Source organism: Poecilia formosa, unplaced genomic scaffold, assembly GCF_000485575.1.
Source record: "Poecilia formosa unplaced genomic scaffold, Poecilia_formosa-5.1.2 Scaffold238, whole genome shotgun sequence".
In the NCBI taxonomy this organism is placed as follows: domain Eukaryota; kingdom Metazoa; phylum Chordata; class Actinopteri; order Cyprinodontiformes; family Poeciliidae; genus Poecilia; species Poecilia formosa.
In genome coordinates, this window is record NW_006800177.1 from 426,235 (window position 1) to 449,363 (window position 23,129).

Sequence of the window (23,129 nt, forward strand, 5' to 3'; positions counted from 1 at the left end):
ATAATAATTAGTTTGTCCAAATAAGCAGTGTAGAAATGTGTACCAATGGGGGTTGTGTGGTACTGTGTTTAAGAGATTTAATAAATACAAACTGTTGAAAGTGAAAAATACCTTCTATCAGCAGATATAATTAATATGCAAAGCAGCTACCATGGATTTTTAAGGTACGGATTGGTGAAAAACATCTCACTTTCTCGCTTCTATGAAGCTTTCTGATCATCTTTCCAACCTAAAACTTGAAAATTTCCACTTCTAAGAGAACATGAACATATATATATCCAACCTGTGTCCTTGGATCAATATTGCAGTATCAATGGATACAATTCTTTTTGTCTCAATGTTTTTTTAATTTGTTTCATCAGCCCCAAAAACTATCCTGTGTGGTTTTATATGGTTTAAAATGAATTTCAAGATGGTGGTACTTAGAAAACCTGCTATTTACCAAAGTGGCACTTGATATGAAAAAAACTGAAAGTGCTTGCTCTATTATTTTATTTAATTTTCAATTTCCTTCTTTCAATTGTATTTACTAAAAGCTTCTCTAGTACACCAGCAAAAACTGCTCTTAGAAATCAAGATATTTCATCATTTATTGGATCACTCTTTCCTGTTAAATGTACATAAAAAAAACCACAAACACTCCATTCCTGCCATTGTTGTGCTCACAAAAAATGTTTATAATATTCACATACTGACAGTACACTTGAGCTGTGCTGTTGTTGGCAGATGTTTGTCTTCCTGTTCTCATTCTTTAAAAGCAACTTCACATGGTGTGACAAAGTAAACACTTGAATCGGGCTGGATTCATGCTTAGTTTAACAATAAACTTTTGACTTCCCGGCTGTTGTTACTCAAGCATAAGCCTCATAACCCCTTACCGTTTTGTTTCTCAGCTTGCTTTTAACAGGCTTTCATAACATTTTACCAAGGACACCACCAAAAGACACTTTTCAATTAACATGTACATGTTGTCTGAATACTGTACAGGTTAAACATTACAGTTAAAAACCTTTTTTTTTTTTTTTTTTTGTTAAAAACCTTTTCTTTTTTTTTTTTTTGCAAGAAAAAGTATATAAATCAGCTGGTCAAAATGTGTCCCTAGCTACATATTAAGATCAGACTGTTTTCTAACAATGCTAATACCCTTATGCTTAGAAGGAAAAGATATGAACAGCTCAAGTTGACTGCAAAGTTTTTATTTTATTTTTTTCATTTATTCAATTTAACTAAGGGTTTTTGGGGCAACTGTACCCCAGTGGTTAGAGATTAAGCTTCTGCCGTGTGATATGTTTTGTAACGTAGCTCAACAATAGTCCAACTGAATAGAGAGCATCTGTGAACAAGAATGTTTAAGTCTAGCCACAGACTGTCAATTAGATTAAGGTCTAAACATGACTAAGCTTTAATCTAAACCAGGGTCCCCAAACTTTTTCCTGTGAGGGCCACATAACTTTTCCCTTTCTGGTGGGGGGCCGGAGTCAGTTTGTAACAGAAAAATTGTGACGATTGCAGGAGAGCCTAAATGTAAAAAATTATTGTTTTCCAGAAAGCACAATCAAATAACCCTCTCTGGGTTCTTCACAGAAAAAATCCAGGAAATAACACTATTTATGAAATAAATCCCAAATTTTCTGGACTATAAGCTGCACCAGACTATAAGCCGCAACCCCAAAGTTTTCTAAAAAAAAAAAAGAGAAACCCCAGTAAGTATACATATATAAGCCGCACCGGGCTATGAGCCGCAGATATCTCTGCCGCTCCAGGTTTTCCGCAATTTTGCAGGGTGAAAGAATCACCTGACTTATTCCAAGAGACGAAAGTTGCAGCAGAGGGGGGCGGACACCCAAAATTTGAGTCATAACAGGTCAATTGACTATCACATTTATTAAGGTTGAAAAAGAAAAAGTTGCCAAGTTTAGATTTAACTGAACTGATTACGGCAGTTTCCGAATGGTAACTATAACAGTAAAAGTGCTGATCCTTCGTGTTTGCTACTAGCATGTGCTAAATGAAAATGGGAACTTTCTTCTTCTTCTTCTCCTTTAGATTTCAATGGCAGCTTGCATCCATTATTGTTGCACTACTGCCATCTATTGGATCCTAATACCTATACCTCAAATTCTCATAACGATTATTATTAAAAAAAAAAAAAAATTCTCCTCAATGTTATTTAACTGATCAACAACATTCTCAAATTTCAATTCCCTATTAAAACCTAATTCCGTAGTTTGAGGACCACTGATCTAAACCATTCCATCGTTGCTCTGGTTGTATGTTTAGGTCTTTCTCCTGCTGGTAGTTCCAACATCTGCCCCACGATGGGTTTCACTCTGCGTATTAATGCAGATTTATTTATTTTTTTTGTTTGAGCAATAAAATAGGCAGTAATAATCGTTTTTCACTATGTGGCGATTGTAATAACTTAAAAATGTAATACAAAATAGAAAGTCATCAGATCTTTGGAATTTATACAAGCTAGTAATTTCCGTCCCAAAATTGTCCAGCTATTTCGGCCGACATCAAAATGTTGACCAATCAACACTGCCAACAGGGCAAAGCTCCAAAATTCAACGCACACACAATAGTTCTTATCCATATGCTGCCGTCCCACAATAGAAATCTTCCCCTCTAGAAATCTTACAGTTCATGCTCACCGATTAAATGAATTAAAGGAATCCCCTTCAACAGGAATGAAATGTCTTGGCTTTGGACCAAAGGCCACAGAACAAAAGGTGCTAGTTTGACTTTTGATGTGCACAGATTGGAAATAAATGCATACGAGTGCTTTTGAGGTTTGCTGAGGACCAACAATACTTCACATTATTATTTTGTTTTTGCTTTTAAACTTGCTGAAAATGTGTTTACTTTGATTCCATGTCTACACCAACCTCTATTGTAAACTAACTGCTACAAAAACTAAGATCAAAACATAAGGCTTTGTACAGTGCGTTGCTGAATTATGCAAGCCTGTGTGTGGAAAAGTTTGGTGACTAAAGACAGTAATGACTGTTGATGATAGGTGAAGTGTTTACCTTTCCAGCTCTTACTCCCACCTGGAAGATGGGCTCAAAACAATACTCAGCCCGAAGCCCCAGCAGCACCCACAGCAGCATGGAAGCCATTATCGCACATCACTGCAAGGAGGCTTTACACTTCAAAAGCTGGAGGGCATTGAGTCATGGAAAACTCACATGAAGCAGCAAACAGGTTGTCACACTACCACTTAAATGCTGGTCTATAAAGTTTTACTGTTTGAATGTGAAACAAGGAAAGCTGGTGGATTTCCAGTAAAGACATTGTGTTTTCCTGACGATCCCACCACATGAAAGGGAGCTTTTATACCTTCAAAGTTGTATAAGATGCACCGTTTTCACCATGCCATTGTCGCAAGGCAATACTGCAGGATAGAGGAGTGACTTTCCACCTGTTGTGAATGCATAAACCCAGTCCATGTGGCAAGCAGAGCATCAACGCCTGACAATCAACTGCAGTTAAAAGATTTAAGTGTAAATATTTATAAATGTTCAGATATAATTGTAAAATTACAAAAAGAAATATCCAGGATTTTAAGTCCAATGCAAAGTTATAGGCAGACAAGATGGCCATCTTAATTTATTTTTATTTATTTTAGTTTTATGGCAATAAAAACAGTTAAACTTGATATGGTTTGATATACGTCGACTTGTCTCTGTTCCCTGTCAGCCATCTGAATACCTGTTAATGCAGTCTCAACATGCAGGCCTATAAAAATGCACACTGCCTGGTGATGTTACATCACCACAGCCTGGATGCTTTACCCTCGGTGGCCTCTCTGCAGATCCGGCATGTCCGTCTTTCACAGGGCACTTCTGCTAATTATGCTTGTGTCGATCCTAAGCGGGAGATTCTGATCAAAATATACATGCTTACAGCGACAGAGGGAAAACACCAATGACAGGTGTAGCAGCCTATTAGCTGCCCCCACCCCCTCCCTCTACTTCCGCACTGACAGATTTTGAACAGCTGAGTACACAAGCCTATCTCTGCAGCTTTGATGAGACTCCAGATCGCATATTTACTTTTGATAACCTTTCCGGAACTGGCTGTAGCACCCGGACAATCAGAGGAAATCTACTTGAAGCTCCATAAAACAAGAAATAAAAAGAGGATACACCTCAGCTGCGGCCTCGTCCATCGCCGCTAGGCTGCATCCAGGCTGTTTACTCCTCATTTCCAATGTATTTTTGACAAGCTGCCCGAGAGGGCAGACGTATTCATAAAAAATTATTTTCCACATGAGAAAGAAATTCACCGGAATGCTTCTGCAGAAGCTCAGTCTTGACAGAAAACCCATTTGGTAGATCTGAAAAGCAGCGGAGCTGTCCTTGGCTAAACCAAACCTGCAGGGAGCCCCCTCCGTTCACAACTGAGACAGTAAATCAGAAAGAATGCCCAGAGTCTAGCCACACCAGTCATATTTAGCCAGCCGAACACCGGCGCTGGATTTCAACGAAAGAACCCCTCCACTGCTCCCGGGTTCGTCCTGTAACCACCGGAGGCTTACAGTAAACTTTGTAACACACAGTCCACAAGCTCCTCACTCTTCCCAATCAACAGAACTCAGTCTGTTTGGCTTGTGAATATTCTTTGGTTTGTTCTATTTTAAAACCAGGACTCTGATTCAACCCGGTAAACCTCACCTCCCCAACATGTCATGATGAATAAGGATGAATCAGGAAGCAGTTTAAAGTTTAGCTGGAAGCATTTCAGGTGGTAATACAAAAAAAACAAATGTTTAAACGGCTGAATAAGCTTCAACTTAATAAAATTTGAAGGCTTACAAGGTGTAAAAAGCTGTGAGGCTTGAATTCTTGACATTTTAGTCACGCAAAAGACTAGCTCTTTCTTCTGCATAAGTCTTGTTGTCACTTGTTAAAGTTCTGTTAGATGAAAGCTATAGAAACAGATCAAAAAGTATGAACTCACTGCTTTTATGTAAATTAATATGTTTGACTGAAAGGTGTGGCTGTGCCTCAGGAATATTTTTTACATAATTCCAAGGTCAAAATATCCTTTGGCTTGTTTTACAAAGAGAAATAAATGATAATGTCCCATGGTCTTTGGACAGTTCCTTGGGTTTTTGAATTTTATTTTATGCACATATTATGGCCAGGTTGTGCAGTTTGGTGTCCTTTTTATTTTTTTATAACTTTTTTCAAGTCTTTTATAAGTTTTTAAACTAAAAAATTTTTTTGTACCACTGGCTGCCATACAAGACATATTTTTACATACTATGTATGTCTATGTCTTACTATACAGACTATGTATTTTATGTCTGTCTTGTTTTTGAATCAATTACATTTCAATCCCACCAAAGCCACAGATTTCACCGTTTTCCATGAGGCAAAATTTGTTTTTCAAGTACTATAAATCAACCATTCTGCATAGAGGAAGAAAAATCTCCTAAATTGAAAACTTCTGACTTTGCGCCAATTATAAAAGATGATCAGAATTAATGTTACCACAGATTTTTGATAAACCTAGGCTGGTATCAAATCAACCAAAATGTCCAGTTTGTATACATGATATGGGGTAAACAGGTCATTCAGCTTTTATAAAGTAAAAGGGGGCATTTATTAATAAAACTGGTAAATAAATAAAAATAATAATTAAATGTTGAAATATTACTGTCAAGGGAAAAATATATTGATCCTTAACCTGAAATAATCTGAATGGCAACTTTACACAAATATGTCAAGATCCAACAAAGCAGAAAAGCTAATAAGACAATAAGTGTTGGATTTTTTTCTCTATATGTCTGAAGTCTCACCACAGACTGGCAGGTCAAAGTAATATTTCGCTTTTCTGTTTCACCCTGGATACAGACAAAAAATTCAATCTTTACTTCTCATGTTCCATTTCCCTGTCGTTTTACTAATGGGATAACAAACACCTATTACTTCTTTTCCCCCCGTTAATTTCAATTTGCCACACTGCGACAGAGTTGACAGTGTGCTGTGCATGTGTAGCCTGGCTGACTTTCTCTGCTGCATGACTCAGAGTGATGGATGCAGAGTGCCAACATATCTGGGTTATGACTGTGGTGTGTTTGTGATTAGAGGTCAAGTGATGTGGGTTTTCTCTATGGCCAAGGCCGATATTTAGAAATGAGCACAGCTGATGGTCAATATTCCAAGACGATTATTTTCATTTGATTTGGAAGATGTGTTTTTTTTTTGTTTTTTTTTAATCTGGAATCAGAAATATGCAAACTAAATAAAGTAGTCCTTTCTTTTTCTTCTGTGACTCCCACATGTTAAGTTTTCTTTTTGGCCTATGGCCTTCTAGGAAATGCCACTGTATAAAATAATAATTATACCATTATAATCTCTTATGGGATGTTATTCACTTTGCTTTAAAGATTAAAAATGCCAGCTGATCTGCTTGATTCTTGTGCCTGTTGTTGATGTCATTAGCCAAAATCAGACACTGATAATTTTCCCCTAGATTGGCTATGATCAATGATCAACAACTAAAACACTGGGGGGAAAAATCTGATTTTTTTTCCCCTTCTGTTTGTTAAATACCTTGTATTTCCTTCATTTTCAGTTTGATTTAAGACCACTAACTCTATCAAAGATCCTCCAGCGCATTTATTTTTAGTGACTGGAGAAGAAAATGGAAAACCATCAATTAATTAACCCTTGTATGGTCCAAACCATTAAAAATTGGAAGTTATTCCAAAAAGTTTTAATTAAAAGGTAAAAACATTAATTTAAGATGCTTTTAGATATTTAATTGTATTATCTGAAGAAATAATTAAAATTCAGCTTTACAACTTTTCACTATCTTGTAAATGAAAATGGGAAACCTAAACTATACCGCAATTTAATCTGCCTTTGTTTTTATCTTACGTGCAAAATATTGGTACTGTTTCAAAGTTTCTTAATGCACTTTAAGGTGAAATAGTTTAACAAATAATTTGTTTGAGGATTCCAAGGATTCCATTCCGGATCCTTGCAAAAAAAAAAAACTGTTTCAGAATTTAAGACTTGTTCAAGCTTTTTCTGGTTTTCTCTTAAAGACTTGATTATTAAAACTTCAGATAAAAGATTAAATCTTTACCCGGTCAGGTCTTGTTATCTACATGCTCCTTAAATCATATTTATCACTTTATCATTTATCACATAATCTACATAAAGTATAATTCAATGCAAAACAATTTTTTGCGATTTTATGATTTTAAATTACAAAATCTAAAATTACAAAATCTGGAAAACACACTACATACATACATACATACATATAATGTATATTTGTCCTGACGTATCTAGACTTGGAAAATTGTAAGCTCAAATGTCATACTTTTCCTGGCTACATGGGAACCATGTTAACAAGACTGATGGCTATCTATCTACATCACCATGCAACAAGAACAAAACAAAAAAATGTTTTTAATTGACGATTAAAATCAACACTAACACTGCCCCGTTCTTTTATATCTGCACCACAATTCATTGATCTGCAGAGGCCACATTTGCATATAAATATGGGCTTAACAATAAATGCAATGTTTACATCGCCGAGAGAAATCTGCTGGACATAATTCCAACAGATTTTAAAACAACCGTAAAATCACCGTGTTGGTGTTGTTTAATCGAGTGGCCCAGTCTTCCCACATACAGTTTGTGCTGGAGCATGGAAAAACATCGTGTCCCAGTGAGTGTGTTGCTGAGCAGCATTACTTACTCTCTGCGGTGGCGGGCCGAAGGCAGGAGGACAGAGCCAGCATCAGACCCCCAAACAAGGTCAAGCGGCTCCCTTCCATTTGAGACCTCATCCCCGGACACGGAGATTCACCAAACAATCCCGCGGGAAGATGAGTTGCGAAGATGGAAACGTGGGCAAAACCCGGCGACAGCGGTCAAACACCCTTTTTTTTTTTTTTTTTTTGTTGTTGTTTTTTTTTTTGTTTTTAAATCTCCAACCAGCACCTTGTAGCTGTTAGCCGGCTAATGGAGCTAATAGCTACTACCAGGAGGCTAGCGAGGCTGCTCTCTCACGTTTCCTAACGGGAGTCCAGTCGTGCTCCAAAAAATCACCGATTTATCCCGCTGGCCAGACAGCGCGTATTCATAGCTCACTCTATCCCTGCCAAACACAGCGCTGCATTGACGTGTATAATGAAAGCATGGCGGCTAAACTAGCGGCGGGGATTCCTCGGTGATCGTAATCCACATCTTCACACTCCATATCAACAGGGGGAGGGGGGATCTTCGATGTTCTGCTGCTGCAGGGTCTTCGGGAAGCATGAAACGGTTCAGACTAGCCTTAAAATGGGGGTGAAACGAGGTGAAGCGGGGCATCCAAAGGCACGCTGCATTTAAGCACAGCACTGTTATCTGAACGACGCAACGTCTCTGTGGAAATATCCACGACAAAATCTGGTTTCAGACCGAAGCCTCCTTCCTTCTCCTCCACCTCCTTCTCCTCCTCCTCAGCCGGTCATCACACGCTCACACACACCGCCTTGTTGTTGTAGATGTCGTTGATAGCAAAAGTAATATCGGACTGCAAAGCATCTGATTTGGTCAAGATTTTTTGCAACTCGGTGCTTTTCGCCAATATATAGCCAAACGGGCAGCGTGGTTAGACAGATTAATGCACAGGTACACGCACAGTCTCCCTCGGTCAGTCTGCAGTCTGCTGCGTTCGCTGTAAACACGGCGCCGTGCGCACAGATCGTCTCTGTCTGAAAGATGAATCACGCAGCTGTACCAACTTAGAGAGTAAGGAGGGCGTCGTTTCTACTGCAGTTTAGCTTTAGTTACCATGGTAACACTGTCCAGCTTGATGCTAACTAACCTTTTATCAGATAAATTATTAACTGTAACAACAAACTGACTCAAAAGTAGTCAAATTACTTAGTCACTGTCGTTAATAGAGAAGAATTTCTCCAAGTCAAACTTCCTTTAGCATTTCTATAAGTAGGTGCTCCAAGGACCCATAAATTCTCTAGTAAAAATTTTTATTTTCGTCGTTTCTTAAAATGTTCAGGATCAAATACGATCACGATTAACATAGAATTTAAAAAATGACAGAGTGAGACCTCTGTGTCACCAGCCTAAATTGACACAGCCATAACCACTCTTTTTTTTTTTTTTTTTTTTTTTTTTNCTTTTATCAAATAAATTATTAACTGTAACAACAAACTGACTCAAAAGTAGTCAAATTACTTAGTCACTGTCGTTAATAGAGAAGAATTTCTCCAAATCAAACTTCCTTTAGCATTTCTATAAGTAGGTGCTCTAAGGACCCATAAATTCTCTAGTAAAAATAGTTATTTTCGTCGTTTCTTAAAATGGTCAGGATCAAATACGGTCACGATTAACATAGAATTAAAAAAATGACAGAGTGAGACCTCCGTGTCACCAGCCTAAATTGACACAGCCATAACCACTCTTTTTTTCTTCTTTTTTTTTTTTTTTACATACGGCGTAAAGGAAATCTGGGATGCCGATCCAGGATCGGGTTTGTTTTGCTGTTCAGAAATGCCCGAAGGAGCAACAACCCCCGGCTGCGGATTGCAAGGGCCTTCTCTGACGGGGGAGAGCCATCGTATACAAATAGCATGTATCCTATGCGTGTTATGTGTCTTAAAGACAGCTCTCCTATAATAAAAGATATATTTACATCTAAGAAAGGCTGTTCGTTTTTCATAGAATATATCTCAGCTATTTTTTACATTAAAGTAATGATATCATACGAAATAATTAAAAGAACCCCTATGACATATCCAGGTTTAACTGATTTTCAACGACATTTTAATGTAAATTAGACCGCTAATTGTGATAGTCTTGCAGCTTTTGTGTGGAAATCGTGGAAGAACATGCTTAGCAAGATACAATTCGATTAAAATAAGGTAATGGTATAATAAGGTACTATTTTTCCCCGAAATTGTACAGCCATTTATTTATGAATGTTTTGGTATTAAGCCTAAGTTTCTGAAATATTCCATTATTTCTTCTGCACAATTGAGTTTTATATATGGTCCTGCAGCAATGGTTGTTAACTTAACCAATTAGAGTGGGCTTTATGCTGCCATCTGGAGGAGAAAGCAAATAATTGCAGATCTCTATTGTGTATTTTGTGGAAATCCGTCAGAAATAGTTGACATGCAAAGGCATTACCAAAATTATTGACTTTGTTTATCTATTAAAAGCTTGATATTGACTAGACGATGTGTTTGCTCCCCAAGAGCTCTGTCTAATTTATATGTTCATTTGATATTCTTAGTCTTGCGTAACTTAAAACAAAACAATATTTAAAAGTCTTGAACTGTAAAATTGACCTTGAGAGCTGAGGAGATGCCGGTATAGAGTGGATATGAAAAAAAAAACACATAGTCCTGTGAAAATAGTTGGTATTTGTAATGTAAGGAAAAATGTGATGTGTCTGTACTAAACAGCAGATCTGCAAAATGGAAGTCAGTTCTTAGATTTGAAGAACAAAATGCAAGAAAATAAAAATTACAAGATAAATTTTAATCTCATTATCATGTAAGAAAATAGTCTGATGACATCAAGGTTCAGTATTTTGCCAATAATTACTAAATTAATGTTGGGTTTGAAATTAATGAACTTCACCAAAGAACAGCGTACCCACCACTGTTAAACATTGTAAAAGGAGCATTATGTTGTTTTGTTTGTTTTTTTGTTTTTGTTTTTTTCAATTAGAAATACATTTTTATTCAGGGCCGAGGAACTTAAAATTTGTTATGAATGCCAGTCAGTCAGTGTTGCCACAAAACTATTTATTAAATTATTGAAAGGTGAAGAGGAACTTCATATTTTTCAGCACAACAACAATTACTTAATGTATGCATCCAAATCAACAAAATAGTGGAAGAAGATAAAAGTTTTTTAATGACCCAAAGGTACTCCATATTAGAATCTAATTGAGAATCTGCAAAGTGATTTGAATAAAGTTGTGCAAAAGAGATTTGGCAGATTTGAATATTTTGCAAATTGGAGTGGGCAGATATGAACAATCTGCCACTTAAAACAATATGTTTCATTCTGGTAGACACCAATGCAAAACAACTAGGTGCTAAAATCAATTGAAAAGATGTTTCTAAAACCTATTAATTTAAAGGTGAAATGGCATTTATGCTACCATATTATTTTACTTTTTTCATTTAGTTTTTCATGATCTAGTTGCTTTTCAACTGAGATTGAAAAAGTTTTGAAATATCTTGGTCTCTTTTAAGTTTAAGTGTTCTCCCTGTTCTTCTATGGGTTTTCTCCAAGAACTCTGACTTCCTTCCATTGTCCAATGTCAGCCTACTATAGACATTGAAAGAATGAACAGATGAATGGATGCATTATGCATGGATGGATGGTCTCTATTTTCAACATCACACAAAATTAGCATTTTAGCAGGGATGTGTAGACATTTTATATCAACTGTGCAGATTAGGAATGACCCTCATTGGTAGAAGTGACTTTTAGACAGGTAAAGGTGCTGCAGTCTTTTGAGGTTAGAAGCCCAGGTTGTGGAGGTGGAGAACTAGCTGTCTGTGATGCTTTGAGAGACGCAGACAGTAAACAAAGCCATCCCCAGAGGAGGCTCTGACAGTTTTGATCAACCCATAATTACAGGGTGCTTTCATCACTTTGCAGAGCAGGGCACAGAGGCATTATTTGAACGCCACACATTACTTCAACTCTGGCAGACAGCACTTGGCATCCATTGCATTTTGTCAATTATCATTTGGATGGGGAAGGGGTGCACATTAAAAATTGAAACGAACATCAGTGGCCACCCAAGAGTCCAAATACAGTGAGTCACTCTTTAACAAATGGTTACTGTACCAACATGACCCTACTGTGCCAGAGAATGTTGTGCCTGTCCACTTGCATTTGTTAAGTCCCTATTAAAGTTCTCATCAAGGCACCCGGCAATGCCCACCTACCTCGACTGTCCCGGTGAAATCCATTCTCACATTGCACTCATGTGGAAATAAGCCTGTTTACCACCAGCGGGTCACACATGCTAATGAGCGTCTGTTTGTTTTCCACTGTGCTCACACAGGAGGAAGGGAATTTAGGGGGAAATAATAGATGATATGCAGACAACAACCCAGGTGGCCCTGCAGCACTAATGATGAAAAATGTACCACACAGACATATTGAAAATAGAGGCATAGTTTATACATTTGCTCAAATATTATATGAGGAAATATTACATATATTTGAGCAAATATATATGTCTAGGTGTTAAGGGTCATTGTCCTGTTAGAAGGTGAACCTCAAACTCAGTCTCAACTCTTTTGTAGCGTCATACAAGTTTTCTTTTAGCTGCATCCATCTTGATGTGTAGCAGTAGTTTTCCACAGCTTTTTACACACTTGGTCTTATGGTTTTCATTAATTCCCTCACTTCTTGGTGATGTTTACCCAGTTTTTAGATTCTGTTTACTAAATAGTTAAAGTTTGAATGGAATGGATTTTTATGTAGAAGTGAAGAAGGTGCTTAAGCATGCTGGGATATCTTCTTCCAACATGTTTTGAACCTCTTAACGCCACAACCAGGAGATATTATTGTAACCCTTTATTTGTGTCATTTTTTGGCTGAACTAAATCAGTTTAAGATGTGCAATAAGTTGATGTCTATAGTGAAATGAGTATTGAGCTGGCCTAAGTTAGGAACGTCAATGTCCTGGATGACTGAGAATCTACATCAGCATGCTTCCCATGTGATCACAAGCTGAATCCTCACTGCTGCCACATTGCATAATTTTCCAGTCTTTGTGACTAATGTACCATCAACTGAGGCTCCATGCATTCCTTTGTCAATAAAACAGAAATATCACAGAATCATTTTATTTAATCTATAATGGCACTGCCTAAATTGGAAATGGATGGATATCTGTTGATTTGGACGGATGGATGGATGGATGGATGGATGGATGGATGGATGGATGGATGGATGGATGGATGGATGGATGGATGGATGGATGGATGGATGACATCCATAAATATGTTTTGTGCCATTGAAAAATTGCCAGTTCACATATTTGAGGAGGACCTTAATTACCTTCATGGTTGTGCTTTATGACCATTTGTAAACTACTGTGTCCTCAGCCTTAGGTTTCCAACACTGTCTAGGAAAAGTCTGGAATTTTAATGAAATATTTTTATTGTCTGGAGCAGAAAAAAGGAAAGTAGAATTTAGTAAACCTATGGGATTTCAAAAACTTTAGTTTGTATTCCACTGTTCAAAAGTTCCACCCATCCACCCATTTGGACATTTCAGTTTAATCATTTGCTATAAAATATCTCAACAAAAGTCAGTCGATGCTGATTTGGGATGTCATTGTTTGGAGTTTCCAAAGCAGTGAAGCATTCAAAAATGTACAAAGGATGCAGTAATTACATGAATCCTCAGTTGATGGTGCATTAGTCACAAAGACTGCAAAATTATATAATGTGGAAGCAGAGAGGTCTCAACTTGAAAGACAAACTCCAAGGATTTTCTGGTTTTATTCATTTTTATTTGAACAGATTATGAGAACATCCCTGTAAAGAAATCAAAATGGTCACGTAATTTATGTTAACAATTGTCACAATAAGTTTTGCTAGATGATGAATTGTCAGAGAAGTTATTGCTATAGATGGTAAAGAGACCTTTTCCAACTAAAATGGCCTCATTTTAGTTAATGGCTATAGCATAATAATGCAAGAACACATTCTCAAAGAGCAATACATTTTAAAAACCCAACTGAGAAGAAAGCAACTGATGAATGGAGGACCAAAGGGAAGAAGTCCTCTTCATTCACAAACTTTAAATTCTAATGAACATTTAACACTGGAACTGTAAGACATTTAAAATATCCTAAATTAATAAACAAAACTACAAAATAAGAGGAATTATGAAGTCTCTGGTCTCAACTAAACATTTTATTTTTATTATTTAAAAACAATTTTGTTTACAAAGCACCAGAATGAAGACTATTCATCCAATTTTTGGTAGAAATGGAGAAACAAATCATGCAAATGGGAATAAGGACGGGAATGCAACAACAAGACAGGTGCAAGTTCCAAGTCAAACCCTTTAACGACTCAGAATGAAATCACTACTTTTCAAAAACTCACTTTTAAATATTACTTAAACAGCAAAATACCTGCAGCATTCCTTAAGGCAGATTGCTAAGAAAGTTTCAAGTCAAAATGGAGAACAATCAGGAAGCGTCACCTGGGAACCCTTCCAGGGTTTCCTCCAGAAAACCTGCTGACCCCGGTGGAAGAGCTGCTAAGGTCATCCATCAGCAGTCTGCTGCGTTTTTGGGTTAAAAAATATCAAGTTACAGGCATCAAAAGTCAGAAATGACAGCGTGTGAAGCCAACGGACAACTGATGTGACGGCACAATTGTTTCACAACTCCTCAGTAAGTTCAGTGCCTCAACTATAAATCTTTAGCTTAATCTATCTTTACTGTCACTGGTGTAGAAAAATCCCTATTTAAAACAACAACCCATATCCTGGTGGGGGTAAAATAAAGCCTGGTGGCCCGCCAGGCTGATAAAACACTGTGAGAAACTTCTGTATATAGCTCTGGCTGTAAAGGGGAACCCTGTCTATATTGGCATATCTGTACAGGAAGACTCTGTGTTAATTTCTAAGCAATCTTTAGGCTGCTCTTGGTCTTATACCTCACCTAGGACCAGACCCGTCCCAAATAGAGGCATGAAGCCTCTGACAGCTCCTAGGATCACTGGGACACTCAAACACCTTAACCACAATAAGATGACAGCCCACAGAGGGGAAAAAAAAAACAAAGCCAGAAACAGTTAACTGTTATGGAGAGAGGGCAGAAGGTGGCGCTCTGGTGTTTCTAACAAAACAAGAAATTTAGTTAGAAACTAAACTTATTTTCTCAGTTATTTTTCTCACCACTGAAACTACACTTGGTCTGACGTTCTGATTAGATGTGGTTGCTTCCTGGAAAAGGTTGTTGGCTAACATGATGCTGTTAGCCAATAACCATCATCTGTTCGTTCTCCCTTTTCTTTTCACTTCCACGAACATAGAACGTTCTCCTGAGCAGTTGACCTGTTGTTGTGTCTCTGCTCTGTCTTCTCACCTCCAGTCGGTCATGTCAGATGGCTGCTGGTACTGAGCGTGGTTCTGGTTCTGCTGTTGGTTTGTTCCTGTTAAAGGGGAGTTCTTCCTCTCCACTGTCTCAACATGCATGCTCTGTATGAGGGACTGCTATAAAGTCAGCAACTCAACACAAGCGATTTGCTGTCACCCCCTGCTGGTCAGGAGGAGTGAATGACAATGACTCCATATAATCTGCTGGGTTTTATTTGGTACAAACTTTTTAACTACTTTATAATAAACTGAACCTAATGAATAGGTAACATCAATAGGTGATTAATTTATGTAAATATAAGTCAACAGATCTTAATTAAATGTTCAGTTTGGATTTAATTTAAATGTAAATCATGAACTTCTTGTCGTTTTGATGTTTTTGAACTAAATAAACTTTATTTATTGGTCAGAATCCAGAGCTGTGCAGATCATTAACAACTTCAAGTGTGATCTCTACAGAAACAGACACTTGGCCTTCAGTGAAACCACCAGTCAGATGCGCTTTTCTGTCGAAAAATCCTCTAGTTTCAACCATGTTTATTATCTTTCAAGTATACGGAGGTAGGACGTATTAATAAGAAATCTGCTGAATAAGATGTATATGACGTAGCATCTATGTGCGCATGCGCATTACCACAAGGTAGGACGGATTAATGGGTAGCACAGAGCATAGACATAATATAAGAGTAAACCCTGCATTGGCCGCTCCGGTGCAGGAAATACGGCGGCCATCTTGGAGCGGTACCCTCCTACTTTGCTCAATCAAAACAGCAGAAGATGCCTCAGCACTGAGGGATTATTGATGTGAGGGCTCCACAGATAACAGACAATATTACTTTACCGTATTTATGTCCACCGGCGAGATACCAGCTAATATTAGCTACAGTGCTTGCTGTAATACGGGTTCAGCCTCGCTATGAAGGCTAACTGAGATTCCGTAAATCTAAAAAAAATTATTATTCTCTAACATTGACTTAGATTATCTGACACAAGGGCCTATATTAGATATGAAACAATATAACACATATTATAAAACTTATATTATGTGTTATAACATTCACCGGCAAAGTTTACACAGGTGGTAAAGACTATTATTTATATTCTTTCACTCTGTCAAAAGGAAGATACATCCTAAATCTTCCGTTTTTGTTTTGAAAGTTTCCTAAAGACACGATGTGAGGAAGAAGTGGGAGATATCTATAAAGAGAGACAGATTCACTGCAGCACGGATGAATCTCGCATCGGATTTTGGACTCGTCGACTGAAAAACATAAACATATATATAACTCACTATTAATCATTATTTGTGCCATTATTAATCTTTATTTATTTGTGTTTGTATAGTTATATAAATATGTATTGATATTACTAAATAATTTATTAAATAAATTATGAACGACTGTGTGCTTTGTAATATGCTCTTCATACATTGATATCAGAATATTCCATTCCTATTCTATTGTTATAGCCACTAAGCTTATTTAAATATGAACTATGTATTAAAAACATACTTAAAAATACAATTGTTTATAAATGTTGCTTTGATAGATGTTTGAATATGGTTTCCAGAAACAAAAAAGTGTGTTATGATCGATTAAATGCGCTGATACGTCATTGTGCCTGCTAAACACATAACCCTGAGTGGAGTGGTGTACCGCTCCAAGATGGCCGCCCTAAATCTTGTCAGCGACAATAGGCGAGAGCGGTCCATGAGGCGCCTATCCTTATATTATGTCTGGCACAGAGAGTTACAACACCGGAACAAAAAAATACTGGCGAAGATCGACTGATGCAGCCGGATGTGAGCTAAAGTTACATTTCCGGCCTACGAAAGACCATTTAGCACACAAGCTAACATCTGACAGAAATACAAAATTTTTTGGCACTAGTATTTGGTGACGCCAAATAACAAACATGATAAAAGCTATATTGATTTTTAACAACCACGGGAAGCCGCGCCTGATTCGATTCTATCAATATTTTGTGAGTATTTTTAGATGTTGCTGTTTCAGTTAATTAGCATTTTCCGGCTGTGCTAACCAATGTTAGCTTGTGTATATGTTGAATAACATAGTCTGTTTTAATATTTCAACGAGTTTTATGCGATTTTTCTCTGACAGATCATCACATTTTTGTTCACAATATTTAATTTTCTCTCGTGAACCATATGCTAGTCAACAATTTCACAACAGCCCTATGAACATTATGACTTTGTTGCTGGAATGATCTATTAATTTCTATTCGGGGCCGAAATTTGACCCTTATTCAAAATAATTTTATTTATTTCTTTTATTATTTTATTATTTTTTATTTTTTACACAACATAGTGTATTTATGTAACTAAAACTCATCTTGAAAATAAAGCGCTATTACGTTATCGCACTACTTTCGTATATTGTTTGCGGACTGTATTGTTTTTAAGTTTGAGTTTTCTTCCGATGTTGACTTGCATCTCACGAAAACCCAAACACTAAGTCCTCATAAAATAAGGACATTACTTAAAACCAATAGAAAGGATTACTTATAAAGGAACGTTCTGCTATGGCCTGAGCAGGCTGTGACTGTGACAGGTGTTTATCAGACACACAATGACAACATCTGCACAAGGGCTAAGCTGCAAAACAATCTGGTAGTTTAGAGTTGTTTCAGTCATATGTATTGTGGATAAAGGGGATGTTTAGTGGAGGGAAAAAGGTTGCGAAACAAAGCTCACAAAAAGTTTTAGGGAAGTTCTTGATCTGATTCATTATTGAATTTATGTTCATCTGATTCATTCTTGAGTCAGACGAACATACATTTGGAGATCAAGGTGCTGGTTCCTGAAGTAAGAGTGGAGATGTATAGAATCCAATCTTCTTGAGGTCCAGTGCAAAATTTCAACAAACAGTAATGTTTTGGGGAGCCACACTCTCTAATAGTGTTGATTATTTGAATGCAGTATCTCCGAGGCTTACAAAAAACCAACTAATTGTTAAATGTATTTGTATATTGGACTTTCTGACTTTGAGGCTTTTTAAAATGAGTTTTTAACAACATACATGGAGAAGAAAACAGAAGGCATATTCAGCCTCCAGTAGCCAAAGGGTTGATCTTCAGTGCTACCAAAACATGCCCCTGAAGATGCATCCCACTTTAGTTGATCATCTGTTGTATAAAACCTGTCACCTGGATTAAGTGGAAAAAGTTATAGGAAAACAAATTACCCCCAGAATTTGTAAAGCAGAGAGAAGCTAAACGAGTGCCATGCAGCAATCTGTAAAACACATTAGAAGTACCACCGTTTTGTAGATCTCTGTTTTGTAGATCTCCTAAATCTTGCTGGAATTTATGGAATGATAAAAACCGTGCCTTTTCAGTAAAACAAATGAAAAATTCAAAAGACATTTCTGAAATTGTTTAATACTTTCTCTGTACATTATTTTCTTGCAGTCAGAGGACATGCAGCAGCAGATAATTCGAGAGACTTTCCACTTGGTATCAAAGAGAGACGACAATGTTTGTAACTTCTTGGAGGGTGGAAGGCAAGTTATTTTTCTCTGATGTTCTGTTTTTATACTGAAGAACAAACTCTGTTATGTGTTGTTTTTAAGTTACTGTTTCTGTAAGGTCCTTAGCCACGTTGAAATATTTCCTTTAGTTTTACTCAACAGACGGTCGTCACTTGATGTCTTGTAATAGCTTTTGTAAAACAGAAGATGGCAGCAAAATATAAAGTTTTCTCTTCTTCCCTTTTCCCAAAAATACGTTTATTTGTTTAGCAAAGTAGACCTTTCATCTCAGTTATTTATGATTATCTGCTGCTGTAAAAGAAACGCTTGTTCTGCATTTTTTTAAAGCCTTTTTTCTTTCAAATCTGCTTTCAGTCTTATTGGAGGCTCAGATTACAAGTTGATTTACCGACACTATGCTACCCTCTACTTTGTCTTCTGTGTGGATTCATCTGAGAGTGAGCTTGGCATTTTGGACTTGATCCAGGTCAGCTGCTGTTTTTTTATTGCGACTCTTTGAGAGTAACTTATGTTTCACTAAAAGGAACTATAAAACCCTTGAATATTTTATCTCAAAAAGGTTTTATCACAACAGATTTAAATGTTTTGTGCTACACAATCTGCTTGTTGTTGGTAAGATTCTGGAAACATAATTTATTATTGGACCATGACCTCATCCCTAGATACTTTTGAATTAAAATCAGAAAGGATTTGCTTCTTCTGTCAGGATATTTACCTGTACAGAACAGAAAACTGATCCAACAAAAGTCCACACAGAATCAAAATACAAATATCTCAAAATAATTATCTGTTGTTTTACATTTATTTTAGGTGTTTGTGGAAACGTTGGATAAATGCTTTGAAAATGTTTGTGAATTGGACCTAATATTCCACATGGATAAGGTGAGTGGAGGTGCTTCTGTGACTGAAATATATTTATCTTAATTTCTTTTCATTTCCAATCATAAATGCAATAATGTTTGAACTTGTTTTTGTGTGGCACAATTTTCCTGCTTACCGATGTTTATTTAGCACGATATTACAATGTGTAAGATTGAGTTGGAGCCCTTTTAATTTTTTTCTTGTTGCGGCTTAAAAGTGTGTAGAAGAACAAACAATATTATAACACTAGATTTCTCTTGTAGGTAGTTGGGCTTACGTTTCACTGCTCGGGAAATTTTCTCCATATGAATATTTAACTAAACGTGGACACGTGTTTAAAGTCCAAATTGGAGAGTTTTACCTTGAATATATCCTGGTAAACACTGAATCAGCATCCGATCACGTCTGGTAGTTTCTGAACTTCCGATGGTTTCATTCTAGTGAACTTGAAAGCCTCTGGGGGATTTCTTCTGTCACGACACAAACATTCACATGAACCCAGATGAACTCTTTATTTAAGTGATGTAGGTATCTGAGCTTCCGTTTTTCCTTCTTTAAGAAATCCTTTCTTTCAAATGTCTCTAAACCGTCTTTAAGGAAGCTGCCATCTCACAGACATACCTGTGCTTTTCAGCTGGTTTATAGACTTTTATTGATTTTAATTATTAGACAGTAAATCACTTCTATTGTGTACACAAAAACTTGTTTAATTTTATAAAGCTATTCCTTAGAAGGCAGATCTGAGTTATTAAGGTTACAGACCTACTTACATGAAGAAGTGATCAAACACATCTACAGGCATCTTGACTGAATTTTCCCACAAGAATCTGTTGTCATGTGGAGCAGCTAGGTTTGGCCTGAGGAATGTTACCAGCATGCTAATATTCCCCAGCTCTTCACCATCTGCTGGCAGACAGCCTGGACGGCATGTTTACAAATCATTTATTGTTGCATGCCAAGTTCTGGCAATGCAGACACATTTTTGGGTCTTTTTTGGGTCTTTGAAATGTATTAGAATGTAAGGAAGAAGACCGTTTTTGTAAATCCATGAAATGGTTTGACTCTGCAGGAATTTACATACCTATATATTAGAGGGAAGCAGAGCTGTAGGGGGGAGACCTTACTAAGTGTGTTGTGCTTTTTCTGCAGGTTCATTATATCCTGCAGGAGGTGGTGATGGGAGGCATGGTGCTAGAGACCAACATGAATGAGATCGTAGCACAAGTAGAGGTGCAGAACCGCATGGAAAAGTCAGAGGTCAGGACTTCTCCGTTTTTATTTAAAGTGATCGTTACATATACCCCCCGTCCCATAACTCTGACTGAGATTCAGCAATTATTTTATCTAATTTGAATGGACAAAATGTTCTTATTTGCTAAACTGGTAGAGAAACTGGTGATTCATGTTTTAAAAGGAACAATTGATGTATAATGGCAATAATAGCTATTTTTAAATAAATTTACAGTCTTTCATTAGGTCTTAGTAATGTTTGTATAAAATCTAACAATTCCCACAGAATCAGTATGACCATCGAAAGCTGACACTGTTTCATCTGTAAGGCACATTCTCTTTCAGGTCACATGTCAAACTTATCTTATCAGCTCACCGTTGTAAATGCAGCACTTGTTGTCAGGTGGAAATAAAATGGAGAGGTTATGTTATTCCAACCTGACCTGAGAGTGTGAGACACTCCTGTGCGCTCAAACTGAGCTGTCCACTCCCAAAGATATTTTCAGACTTGTCTTCAGAAAACTTTGAGATAAAAGTTGGATTTTATCTCAGGATTTATTAAGGGAGGAAAAATATGCTTGGCCTTGAAATATCCAATTAGCAAAATGGATATTTTACTTGGTCTAAAGTTTAAGATTTCTTTTTTTTTTTTTTAGCTGCTTTGACTTATTATTTCTCTCTTTATATATTCTCAGTCGGTTGTTCAAATCCTGGGATTTTGTTTTATAACTTAACCCTGCTGTAAACCTCTCCACTACCTTATCCCTGACCTCTCTGCTGTGCTCCGTAGCCGTCACAATGCTGTTTGTTCTCTAGCAAACCCCTCAAAGGCCTACAAAGAACAGCTGTATTTATACAGAGAATAAATTACAAACATAGGCACATAGTTGGCTTCTGAAGGCAATTTGTTGCTCTGGATATTATTTAGGGGTTTTAGAGTAAAATGGAACCTGATAATTGCGCAAATCCCTATTAAGAACAGCGAAGTTTGTGGTTGAACAAAATATTGGAAAGTTTAAGGTGCATGAAGACGTCCAGGCACCATAACAGAACATCCCTTTTTTAGCTGCTTTTAAGTTTTTCTCCGCAACCTTTGTTTTCTGCTTTCAAAAGAAAGCATGTGAGAATATTTTCAAGAACATTTGTTCCTGTATAAATGTGGCAAGACAAACTCTTTTATGGTAAGAAGACATAAACTTGTTTGGCTTGTTGCTTTTCACGTGCAGGGAGGTCTGTCCGCAGCTCCAGCTCGTGCCGTCTCCGCCGTGAAGAACATGAACCTGCCGGAGATCCCCCGGAACATCAACATCGGAGACATCAACATCAAAGTGCCGAGCCTCTCCCCTTTCTGAAGAGCAATCCAGCCAAACTTTGCAGGGCCAGAGAACGGGACTACTGATGCAGCCCGACAGCAACACCCAGCTCTGCAACTAATGTAGACAACACTGGTTTTTATTCCTATAATGAAGAACCACAGCAGCTTGCTTTTTCTGTTCATCCCAGTTTTGCTATGTGTATGTAAGAGGAATTCTGAACTCAGTTTAATCCTGCATTTGCAGATTAACCCAATTAAAAAAAAATTGCACAACACTTGAGAAGTTCTACAAAGCATCTGTATCTTTGAGTCTTAATTTCTGCAGTGAGCTACTTAATCTTTTCAAATTAAATACAGCTTCTCTTTGCTCAATGGGACTTTTCAGCACCTCCAAGCTTCAGCTGTTTATTAGCAGGAATTTGAACCAAGCTAAAGAAAAAAAATATTGCTCTTTTTTTTTTTTTTTTTCTGAGTTTTTCTGGACCTCATCCAGTCCATGTGAAAAATTATACTTTGACTTCTGTGCTTGTCTATAATAATTTAAAAAAAACTCTTGGTTTTTGCGGGGAGATCAGTTTCCCCTCTGTAATTTATTACGTCTTTGGCATCCTCATAATTTTTGATGAATGTTGCTCCTGGGAGCGGATTGCGTCCGGCTCTGGAGATGTAAATGCTGCTTGGTTCCAGCCAACCTTCAGTGTGACGTCAGAAGGTCTTGACAACATCTGTTAGGGAGACAGAAGACATTTTTTTTTCCCCCTCCGATAGTTTGTATCTCTGTAAATGTTTTTGTGTGTGATTTGTTGAATTCAGCTGTCGGAAATCGTTACGCTCTGTTGGTAGAGTTTTACTATGAGATGAAGTGATCTGTAACGGAAAGTAGGCATGTCATGGTGTCAAAGACATTCCTTTGCCAAGGTAAATTAATTAAACTAATAACTGTTTGATCATTTGAGTCATTCTCCTCTCATTTAAGTTTGCAGAACATTTTCTCCTTTTTTGCTCGAACATGTTGAGCTTGTAGTATTGCTGAGGCTGCAGTTCTGCAGTTTTCCACCACATTCTTTCTCTCCCCTGGTC

General features: G+C 37.2%; 2 protein-coding genes across 2 annotated transcripts in view; one reads left to right on the top strand and one right to left on the bottom strand.

Annotated features, from left to right (window-relative positions):
* LOC103149868 (insulin-like growth factor 1 receptor) overlaps window positions 1-8,768 on the bottom strand; it is a 48,422-nt gene extending 39,654 nt beyond the window's left edge. The window contains exon 1 of the mRNA XM_007569224.2: window positions 7,729-8,768. Within this exon, the coding sequence (XP_007569286.1) occupies window positions 7,729-7,819 (91 nt within the window). The 5' untranslated portion in view covers window positions 7,820-8,768. The remainder of the gene's footprint in view (window positions 1-7,728) is intronic.
* An 8,280-nt stretch (window positions 8,769-17,048) lies between these two features.
* On the top strand, window positions 17,049-22,999 carry ap3s2 (adaptor related protein complex 3 subunit sigma 2). Its single transcript, XM_007569226.2, has 6 exons — window positions 17,049-17,117; window positions 18,564-18,655; window positions 18,998-19,109; window positions 19,454-19,525; window positions 20,654-20,761; window positions 21,961-22,999. Exons 1-6 carry the CDS (start codon window positions 17,049-17,051, stop codon window positions 22,084-22,086), a joined length of 579 nt encoding a protein of 192 aa, XP_007569288.1. The 3' UTR covers window positions 22,087-22,999.
* Window positions 23,000-23,129: the final 130 nt, after the last annotated feature.

Coding starts and splice junctions, on each gene's coding strand:
- ap3s2 (XM_007569226.2), top strand. CDS start 17,049: ATGATAAAAGCTATATTGATTTTTAACAACCACGGGAAGCCGCGCCTG. Junction 18,656..18,997: donor AACTTCTTGGAGGGTGGAAG/GCAAGTTATTTT, acceptor ATCTGCTTTCAG/TCTTATTGGAGGCTCAGATT. Junction 19,526..20,653: donor TAATATTCCACATGGATAAG/GTGAGTGGAGGT, acceptor CTTTTTCTGCAG/GTTCATTATATCCTGCAGGA.